Source organism: Ischnura elegans, chromosome 12, assembly GCF_921293095.1.
Source record: "Ischnura elegans chromosome 12, ioIscEleg1.1, whole genome shotgun sequence".
Lineage (NCBI taxonomy): Eukaryota > Metazoa > Arthropoda > Insecta > Odonata > Coenagrionidae > Ischnura > Ischnura elegans.
The window spans coordinates 65,179,212-65,201,875 of NC_060257.1; the positions used below are offsets into that span (position 1 = coordinate 65,179,212).

At 34.8% G+C, this 22,664-nt stretch overlaps 1 protein-coding gene across 1 annotated transcript in view; it reads left to right on the forward strand.

Moving 5' to 3' along the window:
- Window positions 1-22,664, forward strand: part of LOC124168911 (lachesin-like) — a 1,190,944-nt gene that overhangs the window by 1,069,309 nt on the left and 98,971 nt on the right. The window contains exons 12-13 of the mRNA XM_046547298.1: window positions 4,921-5,113; window positions 8,746-8,874. Of these exons, the coding sequence (XP_046403254.1) occupies window positions 4,921-5,113; window positions 8,746-8,874 (322 nt within the window). The remainder of the gene's footprint in view (window positions 1-4,920; window positions 5,114-8,745; window positions 8,875-22,664) is intronic.

Consider the following 22,664-nt stretch of genomic DNA (forward strand, 5'->3'; position numbering starts at 1 on the left):
TGGAAACCTCATCGCTTGTTAATTTAGAGTTTTTCGAACAAACATCATTAAGAGCTCCACAGGATATATTATAAAATTATTATTTTATTATTATTATTTTATTATTATTATTACATTTTATTATATATTATCTGGATTATTTCAATATATTATTCATATAATCTTACCCGCGCGGTATCCCGAGAAGAGTTTTTTGAAGTTGTTCGCCGGGAAAGTGTTAAACCTTACATAAATATTATACACTTATTATAAAAGGCCAGAAGCTAATAGCTCTAGTAGTCTTTGCCGACCAATTACGCATTTCGATAGCTCCTATCTTGTTTTCATAATGGCGATTGTTCCCTTAGAACAAGTGAGTAAAGAAACCAGCCGTGGGATGAGAACTGGATGTAAAAAAAAAAGTGTCAACAGTTATCCTGTAGTATGATCCTTCGTTTGGTATTATAGATTATTTTAATCAAAAATAACAATTTTTTACTATGTATTAATGAATATTTATTCCTAGAGTCATTTTTGGAGAGATATAATTATTTCGACACCATCTCTCTCGTTATGAAGCTTACTGTTCTTTCATTACATTCAAAATGAAACTGTGAAGCTATGAAGATAAGTGAAAGTAGAAAGAGTCACAGTTTTCATACTTCTGCTTCTGTCTTGAGGCACGTAAGATAATGTTGATCAAATATAATTAAGAGAACGTATCTTTCCTGCTCTACAAGTAATTTTAGGTGTGGCCTACAACTTGTTTAAAATTACTGCTATCATATTCAAATTTAAATATTATCTGGATTAGATATTTAATAACACTTGTCTTCACCTTAAATTTGAATATTTCAACTCAATATTATCTCCGAGTTAAGCTTTTTACATTTAAAATGCAGGAAATTTTTGCCTAAGTAATACTCTATTTACCTTGAAAATTTCAGTATGACGTAACTTTTAAACGTGTATCACGGTCCGAATAACGGAAAAATACGACCAATTGAACGATATGAAGTGCCTACGTAGACCAATAAGTACTAACTTACACTTTTAGAAACATCTGTACTTTTAAATCCATACTTTAACACCGCGCCTTTCCCTTTTAAACGCATGTTTATTTGTTCACTTCCTGAGAACTGCCGAGAAAAAATAGCCTAGTTACCGGTTACGACTATCCCGTATCCCTCGCGGAAAACAATGAAGGCAGTATCATTTAGACGAAGTATTTTAACCTGAAGAGGTATACAAAATGAGTAATTACCTTCATAATAGAGGAAATGAAAAGACTGAGGCCCTTTCCAGAATTAAGGATACGGCTACGGCCTGTTTTTTTTATTTAACTCGCTCAGGTCCGCTATTTCCTCTTAACTGGGTAATTTCACAGATGCTAAGCTCGCTTAAGAAGGCGGAACAAGGAAATAAGAATTTTGAGAAGGAAGCTTATTTGTTTCCACGTTGTTTCTGAACATTGTGGCTCAAGTGGCTAGCAAGTGGTGGTGATTCAAGCTGTTTTGGTTCATATCTGGCTTCTACTTTGATTGTAGGAATTATTTTATGTGTTTATTTGAAAATTTTAAGCCATAGTTTTAATGGTGAAAAACTTGTTTTTAAAAAAAGAAGTTTTTTCATTTCCCAAAACATATATTGTATCTATTTTAAATTTGAGGATGAGATAAATTAAAATATAGGGCACATGCCAACACTTGCTATTTAGTGCATAATCTACTTGATTCAACGTTCGAGCACTTAGAAAATTTGAGTAATATTACAATGATTACTTTATTGATGGATTTATTTCATCGAAGACATTTTCCAGAAAAAACGGAAAAGTACGGTATTGCCTGTCAATAAAAACAAACATTGCAACATATCTTATCGAGCTTCCTTTGCATATCAAGATAGAAAAAATGCAAATCTTTTTTTTAATTTAGCTAACATAAGCAAGTATTACATGTGATTAAAATAGCGCATGTTTGCAGTTGTATCGACTTTTCTGTAATATTGCATTCCTTGGAGCTATCTTGGAAGGTTATCATAAAAAATGGTGTGGTTGGTTTCTCTCTTGTCGAGCGACTAAAACGCATGCATTGAAATTTACTTATGATGTAAAAAAAGCTGTTTGAGAAGACAAATTCGAAAAATAAAGAGGAAAAAGTGAAAGTATTCCTGTTTTGGTTTGAATCCTATTCAAAACCGCACTATTCTTTTTATGATAACCATAAATTTGACAATATTTTATACCTATTTCTATAGTCATTCCAATTATTCACAAAGATTACTTGGATTGCCACATCTACTGAGTGCTAAATGGAAGCCAAGCAATGCAAATACATCAATGTCTCGGATTACCCGGGAAATACCGCCTGCTCCCTTTCTTCCGCAATTCATCACGAAACAGTGCACTAAATAGATGGGCACTTGTAACTTAGGTATGGCCGTATCTTATTGAAACCGCTCCGGTCTGCCGTCTTATTTCCGTGATTTAGCCTCTCCTGAATTGAATATCCATTGAGAGGCTCGACGTTTTAGTTGCATCTTCCTTGTAGAACAAGAATAGACGCGCCTAGCTAATCTCTCCGAGGTAATACCTTTTGTTTCTTGTTAATTGATGAGTAGCAGACGGTAGTGCGGACAGAATTCTGAAGCGTACGAGACAACATTTCCCGCAGTGGCCCGTAAACTAAACGCTTTTTGTCTCAGTTTGCTGGGCTGTTGCGGGAGTGATAGAGAGAAAGTAGCGGGCATGTAGTAGCTCTATGTAAGGGTGCGAGGAATAGTGAGAAGCCCGGGACAATCCCATGGAGGGTCTAAATAACGTTCCTCAGTTTCCTTGCCGCGCGTGTGTCTAAATGCGACCCATTGTCGTTGTACGCAAGAGCCGTGGTCGTTTTCACTCTTTTCCTCAGGCACAGACACAAAACATCGGCCATAATTGCTTGGTAATTACAATAAATCCTTTTAAAAGGGAAAACACGCTGTTATAAAAGCGAGCGTGCGTTTTTGCGCGCGCCTCTCTCGTTGTTCAATTTAATTCACGCACGCGCATTATGTCGTGTTTGGCGATAAAAATTTCTCGGCTTCTGCCATCCGTCACATGGCGGCCAAAAACATTTGCCATCCAAGCAGCGTCGCACACTCCCTTCCAGTGGAAGGGAAAAAATATATATGTAGTGGGATGAGCGTGTGCCATCTGCTGTAAATCTTTCGCCGGGAAATCCGTCATTTCGCAGTTCGGTGGCATGATGTGCCATTCATTGCCCGTGGTCGACCGGAGTGAATATGATCGATTCGTTTCACTTTGTCTCGAACCGAGAAGGTTTCGCGATTTTTTTCACTTAGGGTGGAAGGCATTGAACTTTAATGGAATCCACCATTTGCAATGCTTCGCTTCCAAGTAATGCGCTCCCATGTTAAAAAAAACTAACAAGTCCCATGCGTAGCAATGCATACTTTGATATAATATACAAATTATTTTATGTTATAAATGAGGGGATGAAAATCATGGGTTAAAAGTGATTTTATTTTCTGAACAGTGTTAGGTAAAGAAATTAGGCAATGAAAATAAAGGAGATGAACAAGACTTAATAGTAATAAGTAATAATAATATGTAGGTAGTGTATTTGATTTTTCTACTCGATGCTAGCACAGAGCAGGGACTCACTCGTAACCCTTGGCCACCAAGTTTTTGTATAATTCTTTTACCTGTTTCTGTTCCTGAAATTCTATTCTATCAAATGGCTATTAAATTTCCTATTCTTCTTTTTAGAAAGAAATCACTCGTTCCCATTGCTTTCTCACTCCTTCGCATAATAAATACCATAGAATAAATGTCTAATCCTCATGTTAATGAGAGAAGGGTAGGGATGAAAGGCTGGAAAGAAACTCGACCTTTGTATCAGCCTGCTCTTAATTAAAGATACTAATGGGGCCACGGTTTAGTGTCCAACCCGACAGGAAGAGTTATTTATTGGTATTTAAGGCCTTTTATCGTGATATTCGTCTTACAGCATCACTTCAATTCAATTTTCAATTCAAATCACAGTTCGTCAAACGTTCATCTAAATTAGAAGGAGTATCTCGTAATCTAATATAAATAAATATAAAATACTTTAACATAATAGGCTTTTGATATTTATAGATACAATTGTAATCCCTTAAAACTAAGCACTATAATTATGAATATGTTACATTTCTGTGATCGTTTGTGATTTTTTTTCTTATATCATTGCAATATTGTGTTATACTATGGAAAATGTATTCATGTTACAGGTTTATAAAGTTTTTTTTATTTCCAATTAGATGTATTATGAGTTCTGTTTTACATATGTTATTATTATTTTCCACCATGTAACATGCCGCTGGTATGAATACTACGGAACCTTCTGACAAGCCATGTCGCTTAGAAGGTCCTGATTTAAAAATTCAATAAAGGCAAAATATATTATATTATTAAAATTACACCAATAAAAATTGCAAACTTCCGGTCAGGCAAAGAATACTTTTTCCATAGCTATTCTCATTTGAAGAGGAATGCTATTTTGTTTGTTATAGTAGTTATTCTGATTTGCATAATAATTGCATACATGTCGAAGAATAGGTTTGTGTTACATGTAAAATATTGTTTGGTTTTTATATCAAATAACTATTAAAAAGACCAATTTCTACGTTATTTTTCCAAAATATTAGGGAAAAATATTCCCGAATCCACCCCATTGACTGATGATAAGTCTATATAGATACCTCAAGGCCTACAACTATTCGCCTTGTCCCTTAAAACAAATTTCTCTATCCACCATTGCTCCCACCACGGTAATTTTATTATTGCTCCGAAAATAACAGTGTTTCGCGTAAAAAGCTCTATGCGTGGAAATAATTGTATTATGATCAGTCGAAAAGAGGAGTGCTCAAACCTTATCGCATGCCTTTTTCTTTCGTCAGACGGCGTTCCTGGAGGTGGTCATCCCGCCGGACATAATCTACGAGGAGACATCCGGGGACGTGATGGTTCCGGAGGGCGGGAGCGCCAAGTTGGTTTGCCGGGCGAGGGGCTTCCCCCGGCCCAGGATCACGTGGAGGCGGGAAGACGGAGGGGAGATCATCTTAAGAGAAGGATCGGCGGGCAAGACCAGAGGTGAGACCTCTTATTGAAACTATATGCAATTGCAATTTCAATCGAATGCTCCCGTGCAAAAAGGGGTGGCTCCATTTTTAGCGAATATTGTGTATTCAGTGCAATGTAACATGAATCTACGATGCAGGCAGTGGGAGAGTGCTCTCAAGGGCCTCGATACATGGAGGAATGATAGCATGATACAAAATATCAAATTTAAAAATATGTTATGTCGCATAGCATGTTTTTTCTTGCTTTCTCAAAGCCGCGAAAATTGTAGCCATTCCCTTTTTCCATGGGACCCTTCAATTGGGTGGATTGGTTTGAGTAATACAGGGTTATTCTTAAAGATCTACCCATTTTCAAAACTCCACATTTTCTAAGAACAAATCAAAAATGAACAACCTGTTGACCAAACAAGCCAAAGAAAAGAGGAAGTTTCAAATTTTAACATAACGTGCGATAGCACTTTAATTTTATTAATTTAAAATCTTGTAATAATTAATGCATTCAATTTTGAATGGGTGATTAATTTAGAATAACGATACACATATGAAGACAATTGCAATTGACTTTATATGTGTTGCCCAAACCAAATGTTATTTTGTTTAAACGAAGCTTTCTTTTCTTGGGGCAAAAAACTTACAAATTTTTACTAAACACTCTCAGAGAGTAGAGAGATAAATTGTTAATTTCTTAAAGGATGTGAAGCTCTGGCTTGTTGCCCACAGAATCATTATAAGGGATATCTCATGCAGGTATATGCAAACTATATTCCTTTATTTAATTTTGTAAATGTGATTTCATTTGGGTCACTTTTTATTTACTGTATCACTACCATGTGTTACTTACTTATCAAAAGTTAATCTATAACGTATTTTTTTTATTCAAAAGTATACACAGCATTACAATTGGTTTTTGAAGGTGATCCCACAAACAGGCCTAAACCTAAACCTCCAAAACTAGATTTGAATCAATTATACCTCAAAATGATTAACTTTTGTAATAAGGGCATAATATGATAATTATATTATAATCTTATGTAGGGTATGTTTAGGTTAAATGTTCAGTTCAGAGTTCATATCTTTTTTCATAGACGCTTTGAGCAGCGTATTTCATAGTCATTCAAATAAATACAATTAAAATCTTTTTTCGTAGCTAAGGCAATTTGGTTGTCGTGTGTTTAGTTGTCCACTTTATTGATTTCGATGCCCATAGTTGGTGAAAACAATATGTTCACTATGCACCATTGAGAAAACACACTTTTCAGTTTTTCCCTGTCATTGGGAAAAACTGAAATTTTTTCATGCAGAGATGGACCAGTTAGATTTTGGATAGTTGGTCTCAGGAGAACTGTGCAAAATATGGACACGTGTAACTTTTGTAAACGCTGAGAAGGGAAGGAAAAATTAATTTTAAGTAGGAAAATTACTAAACGTTTTATTATAGTTTTAAAACTTGGTCTCTTTTTGCATTTAAAATTTTGTAGGCCGTTTTATTCTTTTTGGCTAAAAGCATGTGCCTTATGGTTTCTTATTTTGCAAATTGATAGTTTGGTTACATTTTTTTATAAAATTTAATAACAATACAATACTTGATTAAAACAGTGATAACAAAATGACATAATTCTTCTATTGTGAACAAAAAACAACAGAAATTTTACTGGATTATTGAAGAAAGAAAATATTTATAACACCTTTATAAATCAATGCAATAAAACACATTTTAATGAAAAATAAACCAATAGCATAACAGAGGAAAAAAACACCTAAGCGGCGGAAAATAGTTAATCGTCTCGTTCCATTCCTCCTCATCCTGTGCTTTAAAAAACAATGGTGTCAATTCTCTCCTGTTTAAGGCTCCTCTCTTTTTTCCAAACTCCTTACAAAAATAATAATAACATCAATAAATTTAATGCTCCAAAATGTCTTAAAATTCACAACTTTTGTAGCAAGAAATGAAGCAGCTTAAGGTAGATTCAGTGGTTAACACGGAAGCTACCATCCTAAAATTTAAGTGCAATGATAGGTACAAAAAATGTTAATTTTTATGCATTCTATATACGTCATTAAATATGACACGTTGAAAAAAATATCATTTGAAGAAAATGTAAGTATAATAAGAGAAAGAAGAGCATATAGGAGAGCATAGAGCACAGAAGTATAACTTTGTTAACAAAAATTTAACTTTTTCATGTATAAATACATTCGATCTATCTTTATTTTGCCGTAGAATTAAACTTTCTACATAAGCTGTTTACATTTAGTTGCTATATAGGGCAATGGGGGGCAAGAGTAAGTATCCTACAAACAATTATGAACATTATGCATTCTGGTTCAAGCAATAAATTTTATTTTTACACAATCTGTTCACTGTTACATCTACTACAATACTTATCTTCGATTGCTGCAGAAAAGGTAAGGATATGCCATTATTCATCAAAATATAGGAGAAAGACAAATAGGAACCTTGCCCCTCACTTGGGGCAAGTGTTCTCCCCTGGTGGAGCAAGAATCCTGATCGCAGTTTTCACATGTGGAATTTCCCTTTCCAGAATATGTGGTGCAAGGTTCTTTCCTCCATGTTTGACAATCATAGCACATTATTCAATTTTCAATTGGTAGATCTGAGCACAATTTTCCGAGTCAGTATTTTTCCGAGAAAGGTACTTTCCGGTGAAGTTTCCCGAATCATTCATTGGCAAAAGAGTTCCTGGAGTTGCTCCATCTGCAAGTCTATTTTTCAAACGATTTCTCAGAAGAATGGGGGCTGAGGGAATGTACACTCATGCGTGTACACGGGTATTTTAGACGACAACAGGCAGCATTATGCATATCTACGAATAAAAAGCCGCTAATATTCTGGAATTATGCAAATTTTGCGAAATTCCGATGATTAGATGACATGTTTTCTATTGCACAAATCACCTTAAGACGTTTAAGTAGAGACACTTCATCAATTTCTAAACCAAGTGCAATCTAACGCATGGATTCTACGCATCATTGTAGCTATCTCCAAAATTTATTTTTCTTATGCTTTTCGATCGGCTTTTCTTTTAAGTTTCACATGGTCATTACATTTTGTACATGGTCAACCTTCAATACAATTATCAACAAAGTGCATGTGATATTTATAACAGAAAAGATGGGGTAATAGAATAAGCAATGGTACAAAGTGGGGCATGAGTCAGGGCTCTTGGGGCAAGAGTATTAATGCGGACACTTGCCCAAGGACTTTTACCCCTACGGTATTGATACACCTTATACATACGTCACAACACAACCACATGGTGAGCTGCGAACCAGCTAACTACATGAATTTTCGAGTATCGAGTATGCATATATAGGAAATTTCGAGTTTCAAATTGTGCATATAAAAGAACACTATATAAGCATAGTGGCTAGATAAACACCCAAAGCACAGACAAAACATACGCGTTCCTAAAATTTAGATAAACGTTTCGTTAAATTGAAAATTTAAGAAAGACTCATGTTTTGTTGTCCGTTGTCTTCCACTGAACGCACCCCTGTGCTATATTCGGTCACGTTAATGAAAGAGATTGACTGCAAGAAATATTATCCCATCAGTAAAGGAATTATTTCGGAAAAATTTGTCGCCTGGAAGGTAACTTTCTTTCTCTTGTATTCTTTCAGTTCAAGCCGTGGAAGGTGAGATGCTTTCGCTCATCAAAGTCACGAGGTCAGAGATGGGAGCATACCTGTGTATAGCGGCCAATGGTGTCCCGCCTTCTGTCTCCAAAAGGATGATGGTCCACGTACACTGTGAGTACATTAATATATTACAACTACTTTTAAATTGTTGATATTTTACTCAATATTAAAATACCCTCAATAGATACTAGCTTTTACTCAAGAAAAATTATCGATGACACACGATGATTGATCTCCATCTGAAGTAAAAGAGCTTTACTATGGAGCAGTGAAGTGCGTGGAGCTTTTTTGTTTTTTGACATTCGGCTTTAAAATATATCATTATTTTCGGCATTTTAAACGGATTTCAGTGCTTGTAAATTCTCATGATTTTTTCTACCTTTCAAGGGTTTACAGATGTTTATAACTCATAAATAAACTGCACACAGTATTGAAATTGTGATTATTATATATTTCTAGTTAAGCTTGACCGTCTCTGACAAGTTCGCATTAACACTTTTTTCTTTACTATTTTACTTCCCTTGCTGGAATACCTTTCAAACTTAATGCAAAATATAACGTGCTACATGTAGATATATATCTGCAATTTGCTTTTCTTTCCTGACTAACTCGATTTTAAAAATTACGATCATGAAGTTATGGTTGAGGTAATTTGAGAGTCTGATTATTACTCCTTTCGGTGGTATTATATATTTTATTTTTTGCTTTCATTTTTCTGTGCTAATATTTTCTTTTACTATCTAAATTTTAAAACAAAAGATATAACTGATATATAAAAGAGTATTCCATTAGTTGCAGAGCTCTGAAAATTATTATTTTTTCAATTCATCGTTGCAATTGAAGGTGAATGATATCAACCGATTTCTTCTATGATATTACTGGTCCAGTATTACTTGAGGAATTATATAACGAGAGGAATTATTTCCTCTTGATTTAACAAAGTAAATAACCTAAGAGTGTTGATGAAGAATAAATGGGACGGTTTTAATAATCAATTGACATTTCGAAGAAAAAGTTTTTCCCAGCAAACCTTGATCAGCGTCCAACTTCTGTAAATAAAAATAATGCAACGATTCCATTTAGATAAATGTATACCTCTTTCAAGGATAATTGTTTGTATATCTCTTTCAAGACTCGCGTGCATTTCCTTGCATAAATAATGGGTGTTCAAAAATAATTCAGCAATGGTACCATTTTAGTTCTTTTACTGCCATACGAGTCGAAATAAAATAAATTTAGAACGTAATGAGGAGTTACTGATAACAATTTTTATATTTAGACCAATAGTTTATTGAAGTCGAGCGAATATTTAAAAGGAACAGCATGAAGGGTCCTATTATTTTTAAGGAAGAATAATATATCCTAAAAGGCTGTCATAAAAAATTCCTTTTTTTTATGAGCCTAGATCTTGCTTATGCATTGCCTCCAATTTATTGATAGGCTTGAGGCTTGGGATTAGGCTTGAGATTTTTTCCTACATGTAGTCCTCAGTAAGTAACCGTTCAATTACGTTTCCGTCTCAAATATGTTTTCGCTAAATGAATAGCTATTGTAAGTTTGCTGTATTTAAATACTAAATCTGAATAAACTATCGAAGAGATCACGGGTTTCTTTACATTTTTCATTTTCATGAGCAAAACGCAAATTTTGGACCTGAACTTCTGTTATAATAGGAAAAATATCACACATAACGTCAAAGACAATAAATGTAATTTCTTTTAAAATATATATTTTTCAAGTGTGCTCATTATTTCATGACTCTAATTACTATATTTATATTTGTAATTTGCCAACTACTCATGACTAAGTTTTGGTCATGAATATTTTCGGTGATACTTTAAACCTCACTATATTACTTTCTGGCAACAAAAAAAGAGGAGGAGTTATGTCATTGACAATACTGAAGAATTTATGAGAAAATAGAGATGCATACGAACATCAGACTTGATAAGTATGCCAAGAGAAGTTTTAAAATTGTCAATTGGGCACCGTTTTTGATTTTTCTATCTCACATGAAGTGTTTGGTACCAATTTCAACGAAATGGGTAGGCAACTGAAAGGCCTACGAGTAAAAATTGTTTAGAGTTCACAATTCAATTAACGGGTTGTCAAAGATTTAGCTTTTTTATCTTTTTAGTCTGACAATCCCCACGCTCTGAACATACCCGAATTTATTGGCCAAAGAAGTTCTTTACGAGAGAAATGTAACCGATCTGGTTTTGAAACTTCAGCTGTACAGGACGACAGTGAATCTAAGTGGAGAGTTTGGTATGCTGGGTATGCCTGCCATGTAGAGTGGACTATATTTTGCTGTCAATTCTTGATAAATCTTGTAACCTATTTCCTTAATGGAATTAGCGTGGAAGAAAATACAGATGCATTGATTAAATTGAAATTAGTGAAGAAATTGGCGACCATATTTATGCCTAGTGCGGTGGGCAGAATATACTGTTATTTTTCAATTGCATTAATTTAATAAATTTGCTATCCAATCAGTATGAAAACATACTCATTGATACAACCTGAGGGATGGCTTGAATAGAAAAGGGCAGAGTTCATCATAGATTAAGACTCAGGCGTGTGATATCACATCACTCTTTTAGAGATGGTGCTCAGAGTAGGGATAAACAGAGACTGATTAATAATAACTTACCATTATTATCTTGTAATCGGTAAAACGATAAAAATCCCATATGTATAATAGCAGTGAAATGAAGAGCACCAAGCTCATCCATTTCTTGTCCTTTCTTTCTTCTCTTCTTACATTCTCCCGTGATACAACAAATTTAACCATGAATTATTAAAAATTATGGAAACACAACTCACCAAAGCATCTTAAATGAATTTAGTCGAAGCTTGGACGTGTTTAAAGGGTTCCATATTATGAATAACAGACACTTTGTTTCTTCCACAAAATATGGAGCCTTGCCACCAAGTCCAAGCTTCGAGGGAAAACATTGTAACAGCCGAAACAGAATTTTTATAAATATTTTGTAGAATTGACAAATTGCCTGTTATTGATAGCATCTTATGTGCTTGTTTCTTGCTTACTGACCCCAATTAACTTACTTAGAAATCTTACCGCTTTCATCTGGGACTCAATCTCAGGATCCCATGATCAGCAGCCCAGCGTTCACAACTCACTAGCCTACCGCGCTCGTAGAGAGAAATTCGAACACAAAACATTATTGAATCTTCTATAATTCATCGAAATTGATAACTTAGCCAAATAAATATTCCTTTTCCTATCATTATTTTGTTTTTTCAATCATCGAAAATTTTGTTTGGGGGCAGTAAACATAGAGATAACAATTAAAGGTTACTAAAACGTCAATACGACGCAAAAAAAATCTTATGGATAACCATTTCATATGCCTTATTTTCAATTTTGTCGTTCATTATCATTTCAAATGAAATATTCTATCATGACTACAATCATGATTGCTTGTTCCCCTGATTTACATATTTATTAGTCCAATAGTAAAATATCGGTTATCAATTTCACGGGATCGGATAGACCACTCTGTGGCCCATTTATGGAGCTATTCAAAGCGCGAATTTCAATTAGTGGTGTTGTCAAAGGATTTAAAGTTTTTCGTCACTCAACGAACTAACATGCACCAGATATGTATATATATAGATGAATATCTTTTATTTATCGGAGAAATAACTCTGGCGTAAAAATGGTAAGGGGGAGAAAGGCTACGTAACGAATTGGTTTTCATCCGCCCTGGTTTTGAAGTTTCGCTCTGAGAGATCTTTCTGCTGGGTTTCGAAGGGTGTGGGGCAGGTGGTGTCAAACATGTTAAGAGCCACATGTGAGGTGGATATCCCGGACGTGTACCCGTTCACGTTTTCATTTTTTTTTTTTTTTACTTTTCATTTTAAAATTTTTTTTTAATATTAGTCCTGAAAAAAAAGAGCTGCTCTCTTTTCCGGAACGATGTCATTGGAGAGGTAGGGTGTGACATTGGTGGAACTGCAGAGGTGGGGTGAGCAAGAAGGAGATAGCGGTTTAGAGAGACAAAGTTGAGCAGTATGTGTGAGAGCGGACGATAAATTGGAAATTTGCGGCTAGGTGGCGCCGGTGGTGGGGGTGAGGCGAATTGGTAGAGGGGGTGCAGAAATATCCCTGGTAGTGAGAACACGTCCCCGATAATTGAATCGCTGGTTTTTGGCCTCGCTGCGGTTGCTTCGATTGTCGGTGAGGTTAAAAGGGTGAGTTTGTGATATGGAAAATGGACGGGTTGGGGGTGGTTGACGGTAGAGGTACACGGGGTAGGATTAGAGTTTGAAGTGAAGGATGGGAAGAAATAACGATTTCGGCGGGAAGGAAGGGGAAAAATAGTATTACATTTGAAAGAGACTTGGGTATGATATTAGGGAATATATTGAAAATTGAAGTTCTTTGACTTATTAAATTACATTTAAAACTCTCATTTACGGACACCAGCGGTCCTAAAAAATTGTCCGTTAGTAAGAGATGTCCGTAAGTCGGAGGTGACCTAATGAAACCACATTTTTACGCTAAATGTTACGCTGAAAGTATTATAGTGTAGGAATTGAAGGCAGATGATACCAAAATGAATTCCTTTAACCCTCGAGCGGGCGCGCCTGATATTTTTACAAGACCGGGCGCGTGACGTAGTTTGTCCATGATGTATGCATTTATATGATAAAACTCGACTTTTGTTAAATTTTGTCTTTATTTGTAGAAATTAGTACAAGCTTGAACATTTATGGGTGATAGGATGTAAAGGTTCTCAGTTGGTACACGGCCGGGTGTTGGGTTCCTCCTGCCGATCTAAAAAAAATTCTTCGATGCAATACTTCGAGCTTTAAAAACTCGCACTTTAGGCAGTCAATGTACATTGTAAGAATACACGAGTCCATTTTAGACTATTTTGAATGATTGTGAAGTGAATGAGAATGAAATTAAGTGAACGTACGTAAAATTTTGAAATCCATGGTTTTCAAAGATTAGCGTACTCTATACGCCAGCGCACCCGCTCAAGGGTTAATTTAGAAAAACTCTCAATTTTTGATAGATCGGTCAGAAAACCCATAGCGATGGAGTCCGCAAAAGAGTAATATTGTGCCTAACAAGTTTCCGTGTCCGTCAGTGGAAGAGTACGTTTATCAGAGGTCCTATCCCAATACAAATTCAAAATATCCTATGGTTCTATGCTTCTGCAGAGGAATTGAATTCTGTCCTTAAGACAGTGGTGTCCGTAAACAGAGGTTTGACTGTATACGTTTCAGAGCGATTCAATATCACTTTACACTATGGTTTTTCTTTATTCCTTGTATTGAGTGGTGTCATGGTGCCGGAACGAGCCGGAATACCGTTAACAAAACATCAAGTAACACTTTTATCAATTATACTGCTAGTAAATTTCTAATATTTACATTTGAAACCATGTCTAAAATATTTGTAATTTAAGGTTGTGGAATAGTACTTTGTTTTTATTTAACCATGAATATCTCATCGTTCCACCAAGTAACGCCTAAATCTGTTGATTTTATTTGTAATTTAATTAAAATAATAACTTGTTTTAAAAGAACAAGCAGAGTAATGTATCACTTGTAAAAAATTTTTATGGAGGTGCGTTCCGGCACTGCTAATTTTTCATGGCGTCACTGCTTATATTTCAATATGGCTTCTAATACATCAATCCTATTATTATCTTTGTCTCCAGAAGTAAACTCAACGGAGGCACGAAAGAAGCAAGAGAGAACGAAAACAAATGGCAAATGAACTTAAAAAAGAGGGAAATTAAAAATAACTTATGTAAATACTCTTATAAAAATGATTTGATTCGCTTAAAGAATATGCATCAACTGGGACCAGGGGCAGATCCAGGGTTTCTTTCTGGGGGGACACAAGCAAGGCCGTATCCAGGATTTTGTTCTGCGTGGGGCACAAGAATACCTCGTAATACAAAACGAACGCAATGATAATGGGACCGTGTTAAAAATCTTGCTTATTTTTTAAGATCTTGGGGGGGCACGGGGACACATCCTGGCTGGATCCGCCTATGACTGGGTCTAACCAAGGGGAAAACTTTACCGAGTCGCCGGCAATGCACAAATGCAGCGAAAATTCCAAGAAGGATTGTCCGTTATAGTCCACAAATTTCCACCGAGGTGGATGACGCCCCGGTAGCTTAACTGGATAAAGTACTCGAACGGAAATCGGTGCATCAGGGCTCCAATTCCGGCCAAGGTGAATATTTTTTCCTTGTGAAATTTTTGCACGAAGTACTATGAGTCAAAATATATTGAAAACCCGCCTAATCGTGGTAGAATCGATTTATTTGGGTTCGTTTACAGCTAGGATGATAGTACTTGATTGAATTCCTGCATCCGCTATATTTTGAAGATGAAAGAATGTGTTAAACGCTGATAATAACTCATTGAAATCGTTTATTTCTTTAAGGGAGTATAGTACTTGGGTAAAATTATCTAGGGAAATGGCCTGGATAGCTAAACTGGATAAAGCACTCCAACGAAAATCGGAGGATATGGATTCGAATCACGGTCAAGGAGAATGATATTTGTCTGTGAAGAATTTTGAAAGAAGTGAAGTATTTTGAGTAAAAATATAATGCAAACCGGCCGTATTGTAGTAGAATTGGTTTAACGACACTCAATAACGTTGTCTTGTCATACTTCTAGCAAATATATGCGGTAGTTAACAGGATATTTTTATAATAGCATTTACTTGATGCATTTTTATTGCATTAACTATTTAGCGCGATACACATTTTTCGGATTCTGGAATTCTTTAATTAATACTGTTTCATGAGATACTTCTGACTCATTTACTTACTTCCAAGTCAAAAAGCTAGCATGTTATAAATTTTCAACATTTTTTCAAAATATAAAGTACAAATAATGTAATAGAATGTTAATCTCTAGGAATGGATTGGGATAATAATATAGCGTAATAAAACCCATTAAAACGTATAAAATGAGGTAAATTTTCATACCACTCGTTCATGACAAATCCGCAGTGATATTTTTTCTACTATATTGTTTCATCTAGAGATAATGTTACAAGGTTCACGAGAAATTTATTTCACGGTATGAATAAATTTGATACGCATTCACTAGCATATCATCGTTTCCCAGTTGAGGTAAAACGTAAAAATGAGATGAGTTTTTTTAAATGTATGATTTGATCTGAATTCATGTTTTCAATATTAATAAAATTGCCAATTAATTTTTTTCTTGTTTATTTTATGCTCAATTTTGACCGCATTTTACTGTCGCCCATTTTAACCACCATTTTAAAAAACAAATGTGGCCCACAAACTGAAAGCGAAGCATATTTATCGTCAAATCGGAGAATAAAAAAAGATGTTTTTGTGGAATGAGGCTGTTTTTTTACCATCGGCGGAAATTGAATTTTGATATTAGTTGAAATATTTCCAATTTATCTGTTTATCCGATGAACCATTTTTCCATACCCTCGTCATGGCCCATGATCACTTGTTTTAAAATATGAAGATCACTTAAAAATTATGTCAGCGCATGTAATTTTTAGTTTATCTCTTTCGAAATACTCGTGTGAAATTATTGAACAAAAATGGTCAGTGTTTACAATTAAATAGTCCCCTGTGGTTAACATGGATTTCTATGAAGTATAATTTAACTTGAATTTTCATGCTTAGATAAGCTTCAATTTGACCTGGCTTACCATTTTCCGTGGTTTTTCAGCTGCTCAACACAATTTTTTGTCATGGTGAAACTAATTTAAAAGGCTTACAGAAGATTCACAACGTTTTTTAATGTTTTGGCCTAGCTCTTGCTACTTTTAAACGTATTATAATTTTTGAGCATACTATTGGACTTTGGGATTCAACCTGACATTCATATGTGAGGGTTAATGTCGCCCTTAACTTAGCCACAGGTCATAGAATAACTCATATTCAAGGTGTGGGACCGTGCTCCCTTCCCTATTACCTCTTATATAGTTAGGTATGAGATAGCCAAAGTAAAGGAACTTCATCTAAAAGTTATATTCAAAATCAATACCTGCTTATCGCGGGAGTAGCCCTAAAACATGAGTTTTCTGTATCACATAGGACATTTAGCAGGGTATGCTAACATTATTAAATAATACATTCTTTCCAAAAATATAACTGAAGGGTAAGGGGAAGGAAAAATCAGTTGAAACTGCAGTTGTCGGCAATTATCTAGAAATTATATGGGAAAATTACTGCTATAAATAATCTTTTTTATTGTTTTTTTTCTACTCATCAGCTTTTCTCCACCAAGTCCGAACAAAATTACTCATTTAACTAAAAAAGCGATCTAAGTTGGGTTGTTGTACAAGAAACTAACAATTTTAACTATTACAAAAATTTTCCCAAATTTTAAAGCAATGGATCTGTTTAAATTTTATCTCGCGTGAAACCAGCTATAACGTATTCATTGTAGTGTATTTATGTTTTGGGGTGCTCTGGATGTGAATCCAGCACACATAGAACACTAGCCAAAAGCTTTTCCGGCTCTATAAGAGCACTGCTAGCCATTTATATTCGTCTAATATTGTTAAACGAGGCAAGTGAAGGGAAATAATTGAAGAATTATGTGCTGGTTTACTGTAAAAATAATACGTACTCCAAGGAATTTATGGTCAAGAATACACTGAAGGAAATAGGTTTGAGAAGGTATGGTGATGGCTGAAATAGGTTTGGTGATGGTTGTTTAGGAATAGATACTACAAAGTTGTAGGCGAGCATGGGTGAGATAAGGCAGTTTGTAGATGAGATACAAAAGCGACACAGTGTGTGGATGATGATGATTACCTTGTGAGACAATGAAGCAATCTAGGATAAATTTTAGACCGTAATGAAATTACCCTCCATGCACACCAACATATACTCGCCGATGTTTTCAAACTTACCACCTCATACTTATCGAGGTAGAATGTGTGCTTGTCGGGAGGTCTGAAATAATCTTTTTTTTAAGTTGCTATTGGGAATGATTTTTTTTGTTGTGGTTTCATTGAAAAATAAACTGTAGACAATATCAGTTTAAACGCGCAATGTGTGGTTATGCCGAATCGTATTATTCTCCATCCCTCCTTGACACTACTTAGCCGAGCCTTATGTTATACGATCTTCTATATAGTGGTTTCACAATGAAAGATAATGTCAATCTCTAAGATTAATAATATAACGAAACTCAGTAATATTCCGAATTGTACTGTCCAAAAGGCATTTCTCTAATGGGAGACTGGATTCATTGGTTAGCACTTGCAAATTCTGAACGTGAATGGCATTCATTAGCGACGAAGTTTGTCTCAGTCCTACGGAATCTTTTCTCAAGACTAGGAATATTGTGGTTGAGTTGAATTCAAAGTTACTACTAACAATATTTAACCAATTTGATTTAATGATGTCATTGAAGGTAATATTGATTATGAAATGTTGGTTTTGTCACTTATAACTCCAATTTTAGACATACAAACCCAAAACACCCATGGATCATCCTTGTAAAGTAAATGGCCCTTATAAAATAAGTGGTAAATGATAAACTTTTGATTAATTACATCCTGAATTTTCAAAGGCGAGTCGGCAAGGAGCAATAATCGTGCCATCTTTTCCTATTTTTTATTTTTAATAAAGCTTTACCAAAAATTTATCTGCACTTGCAACTTTCAAATATCACCCTTTTTTTAACCACCCTCGGGGGGTATTATCCAGAAGAATACCTTTAAAAACAATGATAAGAAAAATTGACTATCGAGGACTCATTGGTCCTAAAGTATAAACATGAATTAAATAAAACAATCAAAAAATAAAACTAAAAACCATGAATAATATAGAGTAAATAGGTAATACAACAATACATAGAGAAAATGAGAATAATAAAAAAGACCAAAAATATAACAAACAATTTCTCTTTTCATTTTTTCATATTGGAGTTTATAACATTGGAAACTTTTCTTTTAAAACTTGCCAAGGATTAACATGTTTTAAAACCGTGCAGCAGTGAACTCCATCTGCGATAAATAGAAATTACGAACGATCTATGGTATATCTCTGTCCTATGGTGTTGGATCAATATATCCGATAGATGTATTCTTGTAATAATAACTAGGCGACAAAAACGTTATAGTGTAAAAAGGGGACAATATTCTTTACAATGAGGCAGAAGATATTCCTGATTGTTGCCTGAGATAAGATCGCCGTCACCTTCTGTGCAGCGTGAACGGGCTTGAATTCTTTTCCATGGAAACGTATGTAAGGAGGAGTGAACGAATAGTACGCCGTCCGGTTGCTTTGTGTTTCGCCGTTGGCTGGAATTCCGTGCATATATTGGACCGACTCCTTCTCCTCTGAAGTCTGAAGTCGCTGACAGACGCAATCCCCATACTCGTGTCCCTCTGGAATGCGCTAAGAGGTTTCTACATGTCAAGTCCTTTCTTTTTCATTCTGATATTTGTGTCTGGTTGATACCAGCATCTGAACACATTTTATATCGTTTAATGTGGTTTATTGAAATGCCATTCTGAGTCAAATGGAATTTTGTTAACCTTTCCGGAGAAGATAGTTTCTTACTAACCCTTATAAATATTGCATGCACTCGAAAGTATTATATCAATCGAATCTTCTCTTATCATTCACATGCATTTATTAAAAATTGAAAAGGGATGTCGATCTGATTAATTAAAACCCTATTATTGCGCAGAAGAAAGGAACATAGATATAGTAACTAAGCGATGTGCATGGAAGATATGAGAGTGAAATATCTTGGAAAATTTCATTAGCCTTAATACGGAGGCTACAAAACGTCTTCTCGAGGTGAACTGAAGTAAAGCTTGTATCAGTTTGAAATCAAATACATTTCTCCTGAACTAAATAAGATGGATTAATATGTGATTCAAGAAGCTACTCGGGTATTTTTCTTTGCCATTACTTGTTAACTGCATTCAATATTGATTCCCACTATAGTTGATCTCAGCTTTTGTAACTCCTTTTCATTTTACCAAAACTCTTGCTCGTATCATTGATTCAGATTATATACAGGGTCATAAAAAGTGTATTTATTAGTAGCTACTAGCTGGTATTTTTTCCAAGCCGTTTGCAAAATACCGAATTCCCAAATAATAATTCTTGAGTTTTACATTTACATTATACCATGCAAGCCGACTCAATAAACGTGTGGCAGGTGGTGCCGGGACATTAAAAAATTAAGATGATTAAGGATACGCTGAGTTTTATTTTTGTTGTTTTTAGTATAACTTCCGGGTGTACGATGTTATTCAGGTAAAAAATAATGCTTTTTGTAATATTTTTTTCGTTCACATCCCTCGAAAATAAATTAATTAAACCGGAAAAATAATTCTATATTCAACGATTTCGTATATATTTGGCTGTATTTGTCTATCAACCGCCTCTATTCTTAGCTCCCCCCTTTTCAATCTGCTCTAATTGCCTCTCCCCCCTCCGGGCCTTCCCAGTTTTCTGTGGTTCTTCCCACGTGTCTTTATTTTACAGTTATACCTAGAATTCTCCTTCCACTTTGGGTTTCCCGTATCTCTTTAGTTGCATCTTTTCTCACTGTCTCCATTCTATACGCCTGTTCCCCACCCCTTCTTCAAACGTGTGAAATCCTCCCCCACCCCCTTCTCAACGGTAAAAAGTTGATCCATGATAAAAAAACAAATGGTAATTTCCACACTATTTCCCACAAATATTTCTTTGAAAATGACACCCAGTGTTGAAACCATGGTCGGTCGTTGAGAGGTGAATTATGTAGTGTGCACATTAACATTTGTGTTTTTATCATGGATATAGCAAACTTGCACAAAATCATGCCTGCAACGATTTTATTCGTTACAAAGGTGATGCTTAAATGTAAGACAGGGTCTTGTACCAGATGATGGTTCTGTGAGCCGTACGCATTAAAATATTTTGGAAAAGTGTCACCATCTTTCATTTAAATATGTCGAACTACCACCATATTACGCCTGAATCTGTTGAACGTATTTTATTACATTGAATATGGCGCCTTTTGCTATATTAACCGTTTACAGTCTTATGTTCCCATTTGAGAACAGATTTATACAAAATCATGAAAACTATATTTTGTATCATACTTATTATGTTATTACTTTCACAGCTTTTTTAATGTAAATAAAGTATGGAAGTATTTATAAAATTGAATCGCATGACTTTTGTATTTTCATCACCTCGGTAATGAGTATGCGGTTTATTCCATATTTTTCCCTACACTCGCTCTCCAGTAGCAATTTATTCATAAGATCAATTTATATTACAATATTAAAGTTATTTTTTGGTCATATAAGTATATATTTATTTTTCAAACAATAGCAAAATTAGGTGCCGAGTTCCCATTTTAGAGCGTCCAAGAATTTTCGTTCGGGTTTTCTTTCATAATATCTCTTGATTTGTTGTGAAATAAATAAGATGCAAAATAATAATTAGTTGGTGAGTTAGTTCAACCTTTAAAAGGTTTAAGATAATTGAAATATGTTCTACTTTTCTTTTGCATTTTTTCGAATTAGTAGCCATCGCCAATGATCATACGGTTGAAAGACATAGTCGCAATAAGTTTTGTTATTGAATCAAGCCGTTATTATTGTTTATTGTTCAGCGTAAATAATTAAGAAAGAGCAAAAAGCTGTTAAATAGTTCTCATTCTGAGTTGCCAAGTTATGATCTTGTCCCCTACAAAAGGGAGAGTAAAATAAACCACGTGGTGGATGCCTCTGAATGTACAGAGATCCTAATATGTAAGAGAGGTTTAGGTGGGAGATATTGAGAGGGAGATAATAAGAGGACTAATATTAAATTAGTGAAGGAAATTTACAGATAAAATAATAATGAGGTGACATGAGATAAACCAGCATCCGTAATATCATGAATCGAGAACTATGCACCATTGTTAGCGGACAAATGCTCACAGCAGCGGAAACTGACGTTTTCAATATGCATCAGAAAAATTGAAAAAATGACATGTTTAGTGACTCTAACAGAAAGTGTGATTTAATGTATTTATTTCACAATAATTAGTGTAATTTAATTTGCATTATTATTTTTTCTGGCAGATGTTACCATGCATATTTGCCTGTCGTACGCGCCCTTGTTTAAAGCTAGAACCTTACTTTTTGGGCGTTGAATTTGGGATAAAATACTTCCGAAAAAATAAGAAAAAGATGAAGTTTTTCAATTATATATATTGGTTTTACCTGTACTTCACTCAATTTCTTTGATTTATTTTCAATCGTTTTGCCAATATCAGTGCTCGTGCAGTTCAACGACAATGTCAATAATTATTAGTTTTATAATTGAGTATTGTAGTTACTATTGCATATTGTGCAACGGAAAGATAAATAAATAGTTTAAGAAGTAAAAACTAATTCATCAGCACTATAGCCTTCGAGTAAGGCTGTCATCTTATCTTTCGTCGATTAATTTAGGAGAAAATAATGTCAATAAATAGTAAAAGAAATAATAGGAAATTCACGGAATAGAAAAACAACCCCATTTATATGAATATGCTTTGAATATATTATACTGCTTTCCTTCCAATTTTTTCGATCGTGTTTCCATCGTTAGTGCTCGTGCAGTAGAAAGAAAAAGTCGATCATAATCAGTTCTATTGTTGAATATAGTTTTTATTAATATATATTGATGTGCAAGCCGCAGGTAAATATTGAAAAAATTGTATGAAAAGTAAAAAAAATTATTGCACGGTACTTGTTACTTCTGAGTTACAAACTTATGATCTCGTTCCCTAAAATGAGAAGAGTAAAATGAGCTACGTGGTGTGATGCCACTGAAGATACAGGGATCAGAAGGAAGAAGGGGTGGTTTTTGCGGGAGATATTGAGAGGGAGGGAAACAGGGGTAGCCTAAGAA